This window comes from Haemaphysalis longicornis, unplaced genomic scaffold, assembly GCF_048455015.1.
Source record: "Haemaphysalis longicornis isolate Haplotype H1 unplaced genomic scaffold, Haemaphysalis longicornis Haplotype H1 scaffold_4, whole genome shotgun sequence".
NCBI classification, from domain to species: Eukaryota; Metazoa; Arthropoda; class Arachnida; order Ixodida; family Ixodidae; genus Haemaphysalis; species Haemaphysalis longicornis.
The window spans coordinates 93,049,334-93,065,331 of record NW_027526361.1 but is presented as its reverse complement, the minus strand read 5'-3'; the positions used below and the strand labels follow the sequence as shown (position 1 = coordinate 93,065,331).

The window sequence follows — 15,998 nt, the reverse complement described above, 5'->3', positions numbered from 1 at the left end:
CGGGTGTTTTCGCTTTACGCCTCCACCACGGCTGGGAATTGAACCCGCATCCAGAGAGAGGAAACAGGGGAGAGCACCCAATCAACCCCACTGTTAGAGAACACTCAAATCGGATGCAGTGCAAAAACAAAGTCATTGCCACTTCCAAGCCCACACCTTTTGCGATGAGGAAAAGAACTGATGTGCAATAAACAGTTGCTCTCAAGTGCCAATGTCAGCTCTTATGTTGGGCTAGCACACCAGGCGTCAAACTTATTCCCAGTGCTACCCACAACATGAGAATCTGGACACCAGTTGGAAGTGAAGCATCATTCCCCTCTTTACCCAGCTTGCAACAGTGCCTCAATATCACCTGGGTACAGGACCCATTCAAGGCTAATCGCGAACCACCCCGTGCTTATACTGATGGAGATGGAAGGCTTTTCCAGTTTTTTAATTGCCTTTCCCCTTTGTAAACACAGTGGAACCTTGTTGACATGTTCCCGTTCACTGTTTCCCCAGCAGTACAGCCTAGCTCCCACAGGGACATATGTGTATGTATAAGGTTCTTGTTGGTTACTTCCCTCCTGGTTGTTATGTCTAAAACAGTGACTGAACAGCGTGGCTTTTGAAGCTGCGGGTTCCAATGCCTGAAGAAAAGTTGTGCACTGGCCAAGTGCAACACTGGATACGTGCACACAGGTGCCTTGGTATAAATGGCAGCCCACATCACATATCAGAAATATGCATCCTGTAATAGTAATGCCCTCAGAACCACACAGTGCATTGGACATTGCCACTGATCTCAGCACGACTCCATGACACACCCTACATTTACCGATGGTGCTGTGGCTCTTGATGTCTCACGAGGGTGACCTGCTATACAAAGCGCTCGGCACACACTGAGGACGAACTGCAACTACTTGATTTCTCGAGCGTTCAGTCTAAGCACCAAACGGAAACCACAGGCTTTTTTTCAATGCGAGCTTGCGGCTTTGACCACTAAAGAGTATCAAAGAAGGAGGGGAGGGGATTTGCAGAAAGTGTAGTCCAAGCCCCCGACAGTGATCACAAGTTTTCTTTTTCGAGTCTCCTATTGTAGACGTGTCAAAGTCGCACTTCGTATGCATCATAGTTGCTTGCTGTCTTCTGTGCTGCACTGCTGGAACTGCTGTTGGTAGCCGTATTTGCCAAGCCTAATTGCCTTCCACACCTTTTCCTCTTTGTCGTGGCTCTGAGTGGGCCACGTAGGGTTTTCCTAGCTCGCAATGAATGCAGCAAGTGCCATTAAGGGGTCACAGCCAACAGAGAAGGGAAGGCAAACCGTGCTTCTTTAGAACAACTTCCAGGAAAGTCTACCCTACAGAAACCTATGCAGACATCCCTCCCTGGCACTATAAAATGCTGGCCTATTGACCCATACTCAGGAGCAAAAGGTGAAAACACCTTGAAGTCCCAAACGGCCAATGCTTTCTGTCCATTCGATACTAGAGATTGCAACAAGGAAAATTTACGCTGGACAAATGTGAGCAAACAATGTGAGCAAACAAGAGTCTGCATTAGTGCAAAGTAGTATTCAGCAGGGCATTCGAAAGTGTGCAGGAAAAGCAGAGGTGCAAAAAATAAAGTGAAGCTGACAAAATCACCAAGTATATTTCAATACAACCTAACATGAAGGTGACGTTTCACTATACATCTAATACCTTTTGCCTAGCTTACTCATAAGAAAAAACTAATTCTACGCAAAAAGTTCCACAGCACTACATAGCTGAATCAGATTACCAAATCTTATTTATAACTCCTCCTCGCACATTTATTAAACTCAGCAAAGAATAAAAGCAAGCACATTCGTGCAAGATGTGAATGAAGGAACCTCGAAAATAAAATGTAATACCGGCGGTTGCCACTTACCAAAAATTTCACCCTTGTCTGCATACTCTGTTACTAAATAGATCATCTTCTCCGTTTCCATTACCTGAAATAAATACAAGGGAAATGCATTCGCTCAAAGAGGTTGGTCCAATGTCTGCACTGAAACAGTGCAGACGACTCTTGTCTCTCAGGAATACTGCAACTGCACAAATCGAACTGCATTCTTGACCAGATTTAGAGGTAATCCCCAAGGTGAAGTAAGTTTCTGCGAAGGAAGTTTGACATCCACCTCAATGCAGACGTACGGCTACAAAGCATTGCTGTACAGCTTTCTCAGAAACTTTCCAGTAGAAGAAAAATTCGCCCTGGTCCAGGAAAAATTCGTCTGGTCGATTAACACCTGTCCATCACTTCGAGTTGTTGATCAAGTCGCTCTCGCGCTACAAACTGCTAGCCTCCTGGTTAGCTCAGTTGGTAGAGCGACTGCTCCGGTTAAGCGGTGGTCCCGAGTTCGAATCCAGGACCAGGATGAATTTTCCTTCAACTGCGAAGTTTCTGAGAAAGCTGCACGGCTTTCCTTTGTAGCTGTACGGCTGCATTGAGGCGCATGTCGAACTTTCCTTTGCACAAACTGCATTCTGCAGCTGACCCCCACCACACGAGGCAAACGCTATGACAAGGCCCAGAAAGGTCACAAGGACAAAATACACGTTCGGATCACTACGAAGACTGCTTTGTCCCGATCATAATGACACCAACGTTTTGGCAAACTCCAAAAAAAGTAAGGGAGGGAAAAAATAAATAAAAAGAAAACAAAGGAAGCAGTAGGAACACCCTGGCCACTTTCTGGCGGCTTCTCAGTGATGTCACAGACTCTTGTACGAGCGACAGGCAGCTGCTGACCTAATCCACTGCCGCGAAATATCACTAGTGCGGCCTCAAGTCCTGCTTGACCGTATCGTGCAGTTAACACACTGCTGGCCCATGCCACGTCACTCCTGCCCGTATTCAATCACTGTAGCAAGAAATCTGAATGTTTATCAATATTTCTTGCGTTTTTCCGGGGGTTAAAAAACATCCTTCGTAGCTGTACTTTTGAAAGACTCGATCATTCAAACTGAACAAAGCCGTATTCTCTATTCATGGTACCTTAAAAGCATGAAACTTCACTCCAATATGAGAAATCGGATGCTAGTGTACAGGGTAGACGCACTTTAATGAGCGTGCCATTGTGGATAATTGGCGCGGCTTCTGACCAAACACAAAAGTTGGTTGTGGCTACAAAAAACCATCATTTTGTTAAAGATTGTTTAAGCACATCTTATCGGTAGGAAATAATGGCTTTTAAGTAATTTATTCCTCAGAGATTTTCTATAACCTTCATGCAAGAAGAACAAGAAAACAGCAAGTGTTTGCCCTGTTGTCGCTTTTGTCTTCAGGAGCGACAAGAAGCCATGTTCATGTTTGAAGCCAGGCCAAGTAAGAACTGAACACCCGTCAGCCATTACGGCGGCCTCCATGACACCACAGAACTTGAGCGACAGTTTTTTATCTACTAATGCATAAGAGGATAAAACTTTATGCTTCAAAGGGACACTGAAGAGAGTAGTGAATGCCTCAAGTCACTTTATCTTGTTCAATCCAGTGTGTACAGCCCACATTTAAATGTTTCGTACAATCTTCATGCTTATTTTGTGAAAAAATGAGCAGAAAGGGGTTGTTTCTTTTGCATCGTGCTCTCCTCAACTGTTCACTAAACTTGGCGGCTCCAATGACAGCCTCACTGCACAGAAGCACCCAACACACTGCAAGCATGCTTACTACTATATGTAGATTGTGCTCAGGCAAGCACAATCAATATCTACAATATTGAGGAACACTAATATCCAGAAGGCTGCTCTGCAATTTTAATGAGGCAGCTTCAAACGATGCGTAGGATTTTTTCTTCTTCTGACTGCTTAAGTTACACTAGACAACGTGGCCAGAAATAAAACCTTTATAAATTTGCTCCACTGTCCCCCAAAACTCTGCGATCAAATTAAAGTGAAGATGCGGGAAATTTTGCTAGCCACCAAGCTGATTAAAAAGATGCCATCTCTAAGAAAAAGAAAATAAGTTCGAAACAAATGATTAAATTTTAAAATCTTTAAGATAAATGTAACAGGGAGCAAAACTGCAATTACTTGCAACACAGAGTTTAAAAATGTTAAATCATCTCACTGACCACAGCAGCCGTCAATTTAGTGTAAAGTTTGTCTATCTCTCTAATTTGATCTATTAGGGTATTTTAAGCAGTAAGGAAAATTTTATGTTACATCACATCGTGTGTTCCTCAAGCATTTTATTATTGTGACTTCCACAAGAACCTTGCACAGGTAGCATGTAGCTGACATAAAGAATGACCTAGGGTAATAACTTCTTTTGCACTTTGTGTGCTGTGAAGATATTTCAAGCACAATAGAACCTCTCTCATTTGAAGTCTGTCACTTAAAAGAAAATATGGCCCAGTTGAGCACATATTGGAATTACTGGAAATGGATTACGGGAACAGTAAAACAATGGCTTAAAAAATTACAAATTAACTAAAGTAAAAAAATTCATTTCAAATCATGAAATTTTATTACAATTCCAAATGATGCACTCCGTAAAGGTCGCATAGCAGTTTTCAACATTGTAAGGTCAGTGTGTTTAAATTTTGACAGCGTAAAGAAAAATATTAAGAAACTAAAAGCAGCACTCAAAACTAATTTGTGAACTAAATTTCTTAATTTTCTAACAATTTACATTTGTATTGGTACATGGCTTACAGATACTACATGCTTTCGAGTAACAATGACAACCCTTTTAACACGAACTTCATTCATATAAGCTGTATAATGAGGAAAACAGGGAATAGGCATGCGACACCCTCGCTACTTTTGCGCACTGAACCTATGACGTATTATGGGCAGCTCGTTGCGATTGGCCGAGGCTAACAAAATCCAACGCAAATTAAACAGGGATTATATAAGCTTGCAGAATGAGCTATCTACACCTAAAATTAGTGGGCATCCATTTTGTAGCAGTGAGAATGGTGGGGTAAACAATAGAAGTCAGGAACAAACATGTAAACATAGAAGCACCAGTGCATACAGCGTGGACTGTGCCGGCCATTATAGCTGCACATCCATCCGGCACATTGGGCCTGTCTCACACGACATTCGCCAACTGGGGTAAGGGACATTGTCTTACGTGGCCCTGCTTGTCAAGCATACCCAATGTTTCATGAAACGATTACTATCAGCCGTACCAAAAATAGGCCAGGTATAAGCCCTGTCAAAAACAAAGTGAGTGCGGACAGCGGTTCTTGAACAGTATCACTGCATCAATCTGGAGGGTTGGTGGTAAAACAAGGCAACAAAAGACATTTCGCTGTTCGCTGCAGCTTTAGTCACCATACTAAAATTCGTTTTATGTACCTGCCCTGGGTACGTCATTGCTGACATCACGAAACACATGATGCTACATCGGAATTAAATTTTTATGTATGTATTTTTTATTTTTATTTTTTAACTGTTTCTTTCCTCAGTGAATACAGCATCGTTTGCTGCCACAGAAGTGCTAAAGGCACTATAAAACACCAAATCTTTTGAATAAAACGAACATATTTTATCATCATGGCGCCTTTAAGTTAAAGACATTCTTTATAATCCACTACTTGCATTTCACTAATTCTCACATACTTCCATTAGTGCTATACTGCACAATGTGGCCAGAAACAATAACTACATAAGAAACAAGCTTGTATGACTTGTTAAGACATATATGCTTTACTAGATAATGAAAAGGCATACAGGAGTCTAATGTAGAGCTGCGATTTGTAGGAATTCGCATTCTCTTTTCACTCCCTCTGATTCAGCTGCGACTGCCCAAAAATGAGCAATGCAGTCAGCTAAACAATGTTGAGCGAGCACGTGACGGTGAAGTAATGTCCCAAGCTTACCTGGTATAGCCTAATGATATGGGGATGATGTAGAAGTTTCATGATCTGGACCTCTCTGAAGATCTTCTTTAAGTTCTCTTCGTCTAGGTGCGTTTTGTCTATAATCTTTATGGCTACCTGCAACGGCAAAACAAGAGCAGAATAAGTTAACACATTGGTTGACAGGGTGACTACAGACACGTGACTATGGCTGAAACGAAAACACTTCAAAGGCAGTGTTCGCAAATATACCACACTCAGTGACAGCTCCTTTTTTGAAACAAGAAAACACTGGTCACCATGGCTATGGACTATTTTTGTGAGGTCATGAGCGATGCACCAAATTTTCAAAGCTTCTTGGAAACCTACAGCACAGAAAACCAGTATAAATGTTTACAATTGTGTGAGAAAATACATCTGGCACTGTTTGGTCAACTGCTTCTTACGGCTGCTGGCTGAATTTGAGCTGCCTACTGACTCTGGATTTGCGATGTCATGAAACAAAGGGGGGAAAGAAATAAGGATGGAAAACATTTGGTTGGCTTTTTTTTTGTCCATTTCAAAGCAAGGAAAGCTCTTCTCACTGCCAAACAAATGCTGCAAAATTTACAAAAGTCTCAACTTTAAGGTAACACCCATAAATCCTGTCAGCTTAATCCAAGTCCTAAAGTTCAGAAAAAGCTTTAGAGATAACAAACTGTACAACAAGTGAACTAAGGCAGAGTAATAAGAAAAGAAAGACACCGCACTGTTAAACAGAATTTTAATGCAAGTGAATTATCAATCCCTTCGATTCCCGCATTGCTCGATGAAACTGTAGCACATTCAACAACGAGGTTGATAGATACTTTGTTTCATGACTGAAACGCAACTACAAATGATGATCTTTCGAGGCCTTCCAAAGGCACACACTTCGCAACATGTGCTGTTTTTGGAAGCACAGATAACTATTTCTGTTGCATGTTAACAGGACCCCACTGCAAGAGCGTTTCGAGATGAGCGAACGATGTCATCTACAATACACACAGAGAATGTGGGTGACTGGCTTGGAAAGACCTTTCGAAATAACCGAGCTCAAGTTGATGAGGCACAACTTCACAGTGCTACAACAGTCACTTGGACGAGAAAAGGTCAGAAATTTCGCTCAAAAAGGCGTTTGTACGGAGTCATTTTTGGGCGTACATAACTATGGTAAGACCACGGTGTGCCCCACCTAGAATAAATGCTCGAAAATTCAGATAAATTACCAAGATTTGTGTTCCCTGAAGCCTTTAAAAATAGAGGGGGAAACAGAATGAGCGAGCTAGTGCGTGTGCAAACGTGTTCCCGCTAGCTTGCCGCACTACATTTCGCAGGAAACGGTTGATATGGCCAAGGCCGATGTTTATACAAAATTTAAAAAAAACTGACAAGGACAATGGAAGCTGACAGTGTACAAAACACTGCCAGCTGGCTCCAGCATTTCTGCTATCCTTGTCCAGCCCATTTTGCACCTTGAACCATTTCTTTATGCATGTCACTCTGCCAGCTGCATTGCACACATACCGGTAGAGTTAAACAAAAGCGCAGAAATAAGGTCGTGCTACACACACGGTATATTCTTTTGGCGAAAAGTTGGTGACCGACGTAGTACGGGATGCTTGCAGGCTAATTTATGCCACCTCGGATTCGGCCACAATGTACGCGGCCATCAATGTGCGCACAATGGCCGCATTGTTCTCCACGAAAAAATAAAAAAAACATGATAAAGCTCGCGTTCGAAATATAATACGCGAGTCAAAAAATGGAAGGACCATACTTTGAAAGACTGGACTGTACGAAGCAGATGCACACGCTACGCAGGCGTATGCGGTAATGGGGCAGACACATGGGCGTCTGCCCCCGCGTCGGAAACCGGAGAAACCGACGCGGCACGGCAAATATCTAGCAGATTCAACGCGCGCGGGGATCCGCGGGTCCTCCGACATCCAAACCGGTTTTCGGAGCGGGAGACGTGTACGCAGACGCGTTCTTTTCCGATCGCGTGTTTCGCCCTTTTAAGCGTGAACCGCATGGCGCGTTTTTGCACGCTATTCGTGCGCGTCGGCGTTGCGCGTACTATTTTTTGACGCCCGCGTCGACGATTCCGCGCGCGCGGCAGCGATGGCCTCACTCAGAAAATGAAGCGCGTCGCGCACGGCAGTGGGAGGAGCCTGACGACTTGCGCCAATGTGGAGGAGCGCGCCTCATGCCGGCAGTTCCGAAGCGCTCGAGACAGCCGGATAGTCCGCCAGAGATGTTTAGGCTTAGCACTCCGGCAGATATTGCATGGGCGCTTTCACTAGCGGCGCGGATGATGTTTTATAGCACAGTTTTCGCCCACATTATAAGCTCCTTTAACGCAGAAGCAACTTCGTGCGTGTCTTGAGCGGAATTTTAGAGAGCGCTTAGAAGCGGTCGCTCGAGCTCCCAACACCACTTATTATCTCTATGCGGCCGAAGCCGCCGCCATGTTGCAGCCGCCGGCCGTTCCGCGCGCCTGTGGCGTGCGCGGCGCGTTTTCGCGGGCAGAAAACGCTCCATGCGGTTCACGCTTAAAGCGTAAACCGCAGGGCACGACGGAGCTACGGAACCACGTCGGCACGCTCACGAGAGACGCGCCGAGCTCGTTGTCTGCTGAGATAAATCTCATGGAAGGCCGTGCCACGCAGCGCGTAGCGCAAGGGGCGTCGATTGTGACAAGCGGCGATACGACCAGCATTTTAACGCACACCAATAGTCGCCTTGATTGCGGTGGCAGATTTAAAAAGGGAAGAACCCTCACGCGCTATCTGAACCTAGCAAGTGTACAGTTCCAAGCCTGCAGTTCGCGCTGCTAGGTCATTTCAACCGAACTACCAAATCTACAGTGCGTGCTATTCCCCTCTACTCTACCGCTTTTCCGGCCATGTCTTATCTGCGGTGCCGGAAGGGCCTTTGTGTGAAAGAGAGAGAGGGCAAGATAGAACACTCGCAGAGAGTTTTATAAAAGAAACCACTAAAACGGAACGTGACGGTAAAAGACAACGATGTGGGGCGGGGATGCAAACATCCAATAAAAAACGCAAGATAAGCGTTAGTGAGAAGGAAGCATTTGCAAGCGAAATACACAATATACACCAGGCACACATGCTAATCTCATAGATGAAGATACGCACGCTCTTTCTAAAGCAGAATGGTCACGGACACCGTGGTTCTGCACGAGTCATTTCGCGCTTGGGAGATTAGATTATCCATAAGCGAAATGAACTCGTGCGTAAGCATGAGGTATGCGAACTTGATTCAGATCCTAAGAGACGGAGATAGAGAGAGAGAGAGAGAGAGAGAGAGAGAGAGAGAGAGAAATCAAGGGTGTATTTGTCATGCCGCGACGGGATATCCCAGTGGCTTTTGTGCTCGACAACGTAAATGCCTCGCGACTTCAAGCGAATGCGTCAGTCTTGGCTCTCGAGTTATGCGGCTACGGGAGGTCTTCCCAACTGAAGAACACCCTCCACCTATGCTTCTTGCCTCCAACACACCATTCAAGCTAGATTCGACAATCTGGGCGACGTGTCCAGGCTCCCATCCATTGTCTGTATGACCCATCAAATGTGGAGACATCTTCTCCACACAGAGAAACATCGTATCTTCGAAATTAGGGTAACTGCAAGAGAAAGTGATGCGTAACAAGATGCACGAAGCCCCTTAGTGGCCTGCGCACAAATTCACGTGACGTCGTTTGCCGACGTAAAGGCTGCGGTTCACCGTAGTAATTGAGCATCGCGCTCCCACGCTCGCGGAAAAAAAAGGTCGAGGCGCAAGTATGACGACTGGCGCGCCCACGAACACAACGCGGGCGGAAGGATGCGCCGGATAATGGCCTGTGCCGCGTGCGTTGGCTGATGACCTCACACCTCCACCGCGCCGCCGGAAACCGACAGCATCGCTGCCGAAGCGACCCCAATGAATCACGCGTGCGCTTCCTTCCTCGATCGTTGCGGAAGTTGAGTTGCCTTGTTTGTTGTCAATGCGGTTCAACTGCGTTCACTTGAGGACCCCCAGAGGCAGAACCCAAGGGAAGATAGTTCGAAATTGTGTTCGTTTTCTCACGTGCCTATTAATCATTACGGAAAAACGAGCCGCGGCGACGAGAAATTATTTTGGAGAGTGCGAGCCACTCAACCCAGGGAAGGGGGAATTTTAAAGACGATAGTCTTTCTTGGGCTACTTAAACACAGAAATTTTGGTCTGTCTGTCTGTCTGTGACTCGATTCAGCACCCAACACAGTAAAATTGACATTGCGCAACAGTCTTATATACTCCCAGCCAAATGTAAATGTCTAAGCCCGGTTTATATGCTCATACTTGTCAACTTTGTTGAACAAGAACAAGGCATTACGCAAATATAAGACAGGAAATTAGTACACAAGGGACATTTACAGTGTTCCTTAATTAAAAAATTCATGGATGCTTGGTTTTTCGATAGCAAATGATATTCTACATCTACTGCAGAAAACCACCGCCTCCTGGCGGCATATGAAAAATCACGCGACAACAGCAACGAAAGGTTCCACTAGCTAGGTTCCACGTTCTGCTTGGAACGCACGTGGAGCACGGCCACGCGGTTCTATAAACCTTGTAGTCGGCCGCCTCCACTCACGCGCGTCTCCGCCGTACTGCAGCGCTGGCATCGAGGAACCCGGTCTGTAGCAGTGGAACGCGGTGAATTCAAATCGCCTTGCGCAAACCTTTATAGTGTGTTTACCTTGGGATGAGCGCGACGGTACAGGAACACCATGAGAGGTGAGCGGGAAAGCAAAGGGGGGCATTTCCTTGGCAAATGTCTACAAAGACTACCGTCTTTTGACGACATTTGCAACGAAAGGAGTAGATACGCGGCCAATTTTTTTAGTAGAATTTCGCCACATGCGATCGCATCTGCGCTCGTCACGTGAAGTGGTAGAAAGATGTCCAACATAACGCAGCAGACAACCCTGTTCCCAACGATGCGAACGTTGGTAGACCCATCCTCCCCTCTGGACCGGGTGTGGAAATAAAGTCCCTTCCAGTCCAGTCCAGGAAGGTGTCGCACCTCCTTATCACCAAGCTTTATTCGGAACACGGAACTCGCAGAATCCTCGCGAAGGAGCAATATTATTACTGTATTAGGTTCCGCCCGGGCGGAGCAACTGCCGACATATCTTGCCAGGCTAACACCGCCTGGCCGAACACCACCAACCAACCAACCAATCCACTGCAGGCGTACGTAGCCTTTCATCCCATTGCGTGCGGTTCGATCGACGCGGGTTCGATCACAGCCGCGGTGGCTGCTCTTCTGGTGTAGGCGAAAAGCGGAAACACCCGCGCGTCGGAATTTAGATTCACGTTTAAAGATTCCCCGCACGTGGTCAAAATTAATCGGGAGCCCTCCACTACGGCGCGCCTCATAGCCCACGTGTAGCTCCGGTGCGTTAAACCCAACAATCAATTTACTCCAAAACTAACACAGCGCATCGACGCTTCTGCCAAAGCTGACGCGGACATATGTATTGCGGGAAAACTCGCCTATATTGACAATAAATTCTCGTTCTAAGGCCAAGGTACCTGCACATATCTGGAAACAAAATAACCGCGTTCTGGTAAAGCTTGACGAGATGAGGGTGGTGCTACGTACTCGCATTTGCGTATTATTCGAAGACTCGTTGATCGAAATGAACACTGGTAGAAGACAACGACCGGTTGCGCAAGGCGCGGCGCATACACGCATGTTTTTACGGTCGTATTGGACGGAGCTATTTTTGGGCCGTATACACCGGCAACGAAGGTCGTCTCGCCGCGGTGCAACGGCGTTGGTAAACATACGCATTAAACGCACCTATGTCTGGCTCGGCGCGCCGGATGAAAACATCGTCCTGCTGCGCACGCTATATGACGGGAAAAATATTACGGCCGCGTAGCAGGGCCCAACGAAAAGCGGACGCCTAAGAAATAGCGGACGCGGGTGCATTAGTGAAGAAATTTGGTCCGCTACGCTTCGAAACTACACTTGGGCCACGAGGCGCGACGTGCAGTAGAGTGCTACGGATTGATTTGGACCACGCGCACCTGGAAGACTAACATGCGTCTCGCACACACGGGTGCTTTCGTTGTCTGGGACCGAACCCGCGTCCTCGGGCTCAGCTGCCACCCGCCTTAGCCACCGCGCCGCGTGCCAGGACTTGTCCACGCGTACGTTCGTTCCACACGTGACGGCATCCCCAACATCTTTACTAAGTGAAAGAGACAGCGCGAGCCTCTCAGGCAAACGATTTCTCCTGGACTCCCACAAAAGGCGGATTCATAAGAGCGTGGTGTTTGGCACCTAATCGAGAAAAGAAGCGGACAACTAGGGTAAGGAACTGGCTACCGAAAGACGGGGAACAGATGTAAGGAGGGATGGGATAAGAAAATTTGATGGCAAAAAAAAAAAATGGATCGCTCAGGATAGGAGAAGCCGGAGATCAGTGGGAGATGCTTCCATCCTGCAGTGGACATAATTAGGCGATGTGTGTGTTCTGAATGTATGTATGTATGTAAGGTGATGTATGCAGAATTATGCACATACGCCAATGCAGCGCCGTCCATTTTTAACCTCCCATCTCCTCCTTTCGAGTCTCGGTTCACTGAGACCCCACAGCGGTTTGCGGAAGCTCTAATTAGCGGCCAAAACTTCTCCAGAACCGCGAATAGGCCCAATGCGAGGCAAGCGGAATGAAGACCGACCGGGACCGCCTTTCCGCGTGTGCAAATTCAGGACACATCGGGAAGAAGCCGCACAAGACAAAAAGCGCGTCGCCGCCGCCGCCGCCCGGCCCCGCGTCGTCGAAGGGCAGCGCGATGCACCGGCGGGTCTTCCCTCCCCCACGCCATGCGACGATGCGACGACCTTCGACGATGCAAACGTGGCGTTGCCCCACCACGCACGCCGGCCGAAGTCGTACGCGCGAGGGTCAGCGTAGCTCGCACGGCTTCTTGGCGCAAGGCCCCGTTCGCCGAACAACCGGTGCGACGAACGTGCCCTTGCCCTTCAAGCGTTTGTGTTCCGTTGTTGTTAATTCATTCGAAAGGATTCCGGTGCACGCAGTCGCAGGGAGGTTACACCTGACGACAACGCAGTGCTAATAAGGACAATACAGGGGGTGAGAGAAAAGGACAGAAGAGGGTTTTAAAAGTGGTTAGGGGAGGTAAAAAGTCTGTAGGACCGCCTTACGGGACTCATCATTTGCAGGCGAAAGAGCACTACTCACACGCAGAATTTAAAAAAAAACATGAGAGATTAACCATGAAAATAGAAAAATAACAGGGGGTGGGGTGGGGGGGGGGGGGGGGGAGGCGAAGGCAAGTATAAACTACGGAAGGCAACTGCAAGTCACCTTGAAGCGAGAGAAGCACGTGTTGCTTTTCTAATGACAAAGACAGCCGAAACACAAAATAGGCTGTATACATACGGAACAATTTATCTGTCTGCAGCATGCCTTAGGATTCAAGGTGCGGTCGAAAAACATGACTCGTTCATTAGATATTCTCGGAGCTTGGACATCTGGTTAAAAAATAAAAGAAAAACTGAGATTTTCCCTCCGAAGCTAGGTTAGCGCGTACCTGTAAAGTTCAGCCGCAGCGGTGGCACGTAACAGTGTGCTGCATGCTTGCAAGGGCTCGCGAGTCGCTCTTACCCTGAGCTCTTACGCGAAACCGAGTGCTACGTACAACGGGAAAAAGCCGGCAAGTTCCCGGAACTCAGATGGGACTGCCGGTTGGCAAAGGTCGAGGGCATCTCAGAGGCGTGCAGCGGGAATTACGGTCACGATGAAGGGGGGAAGGCAGGCTGTTGCTTGTGTAAGGCGATTAGCAGGGCTTCAGGGGTGTGGCCTCAATGTGCTGTTATGAGCACTTATTCCTCGGGCAAGGGTAGCATAGTGGGCCTACTGCTTTCTGAAAGAGCGGTCTGCCACCACCGAACGATGTTTTTTTTTCCCTATTACATACACGGGCAATGTTAACAAAATGCACGTAAAGAGAACTTCACACGGTACAGCAGTCCTCACAGGCACGTCAAGTTCGCTTCCGTACAGACGTGGCTGTGACTTCTCACAGCCCTGCCCGGAGGGGAGGGGGGTACAGAGGGATGTAACACGCTGTAGCGCCGGCAGTGTTAACTTCGGAGGCCGTCGGAGGGCGGGGCGATCTGCCACCCTCTCTCCTCCTTTTCCCTCCCCTCTTAGAATCAACCATATCCTAGTCCGGAGAAGACTTTGAGGACTCTATAGGAAGAAGCGGATAAAAAATACGCGGGTTCGAGGTGAAGAACGGAGCACGCAGACGTTTTTTGGAACTCAACTGAAGATAATTTATATTGCTTCCCCGCGCACGCACACACACACACACACTAGTCCGACAGCATTATACAGTCCGACGGCAGGGGTGACACAGACCAGTGGTCGAAACAATCACCTTCCAAGAAGAATTCCCGACGCAAGATCGCCGCGACCTCGTATATACCGCACATCGTCGAAATTACCCAGCGCACGACTGCACTCCCGTCTTGTGCTCGCTCAAACGTCGACGGGATTCACACGACGGAGAAACCCTCTCTTTTTGGCCCGCGAGACCCGCTCACGTGACCGGTTTTAGGCTCCGCCCCTCGGTGGGGATAGCCCGCGGTGGCTCCGCGAAAGAAAATGCCTCCGCATGTTTTCGCTCGACGGCGGTGGCCCTCGGCGGGGAATGGAACCTGTTCCTCGGCGCTGTCGTCTGCTAGTCACTCCGCGTAGCTCCGCGCGTGTGGATGCGCCGCCAGGCCGGATAATCCGGTCACGTGCTGTTGACGTCACATATCCGTCCGCCTCCGTGAGAGGGTTTCTCCGTCGTGAGGGTTTCTCCGTCGAGTAGGGGGCTGGATGCCTCAGGCGGTGCGGGAGACAGCGTCCACCCCGAGCTGCACGAGCATATTCACACGAGAGAGAAATCCGCCGTTTCGCTCCGAGGAGTGCGCACCACGTGACTCCTACGCCACGGTTTCTCTCCGGCGCACCGCCTCCGATGGGAGATCGGAGCTTCTGCTCGCGAGCTACAAACCCTCCGACGCTCCGCGGCGGAGGCGGCGGGATTTCGTCTGCTCGTCGGGCAGCTGGCCGCGACTGAAGTTCTAGAGCGGTTGCAGGCACTTTATTTTTATCGCTTCTTAATACATTGGACGCGAAAATGCGTGGCGCACATGACAGGCGCACTGAGGGAGCCGCGTATATCACCAGCACGGGCGCTTGGCGAACGGCGGCCGCGGCTGCGAAGTGGCGCAGGCCGGCGCCGGTAGCTCGAGCGACAGCTTGTTATTGCTCCCCAAGGCGCAAACAAAGCTGCGTATACGAGAAATGGGGTAATGATGTGATGGAAAGTTGCTTTAAAAATCGTCACCTGAGCCGCTTGCCAGAGCGGCGATCGAATATTCGCCGCAGTGTTAAGCCTAACATCAGTATGCGGGCCTGTAGGTTGGCCGGTCGGCTGCTACTACGTCGCGCGCCGTTCTCTCCGCGCGGCAGCACCTGCATCGCGTCGACGACCAATTTTTGGTCGGTTGACAAGATCAGGGCGTATGCGCTTAACAGAAATTGCCGCCGTCGCGGAATCGGCGGTGCTACAGCAGCTATGCTTTCGAGATAGGCGGCTGCAAACAGTGATGTCCGTCCGAAAGTCGCATCCTCCGTGTGAGCGAAGGAGCTAGCCGAGCGGAGGTCCGCCTGCGGTGACGTCACGACCTCCCTCGGATTTCTCCGCTGAAACGCTTCGTCGTGTGAATACCCCTTTAACACATAACACGGGCGCGGAGTAAATTATTCGCGGAAGAGAATCGCTTCCCCTCTAGCTTTTAAATGATTTCCGCCAGAGCGACAGCGACAGAGAGAGAGAGAGAGAGAGAGAGAGAGAAAGAACCTTATTTGCCCAGAAGGAGCTTGGGCTCTCTCTGCCGCGTTACTCAGCCATGAGATCTTTGTTCGTGGCGGCTTCTTCGGCCATCTGGACAAGGCGTAGCTGCGTTAGGGGAACGGAGCTGCGCAGCAGCAATTCCCAGTGGTCTAGATGTTTGAAGTCTGTGGGGGGTAGGGAGGGGGGGGGGTCATGTTCCGTGGTATCTTCTGGTATTCCCACATAA

At 48.4% G+C, this 15,998-nt stretch overlaps 1 protein-coding gene across 1 annotated transcript in view; it reads right to left on the bottom strand.

Annotated features, from left to right (window-relative positions):
• Window positions 1-15,998, bottom strand: part of Sik3 (Salt-inducible kinase 3) — a 121,147-nt gene that overhangs the window by 31,363 nt on the left and 73,786 nt on the right. The window contains exons 2-3 of the mRNA XM_077707307.1: window positions 5,834-5,950; window positions 1,891-1,954 (exon numbers count right to left, since the gene is read on the bottom strand). Of these exons, the coding sequence (XP_077563433.1) occupies window positions 1,891-1,954; window positions 5,834-5,950 (181 nt within the window). The remainder of the gene's footprint in view (window positions 1-1,890; window positions 1,955-5,833; window positions 5,951-15,998) is intronic.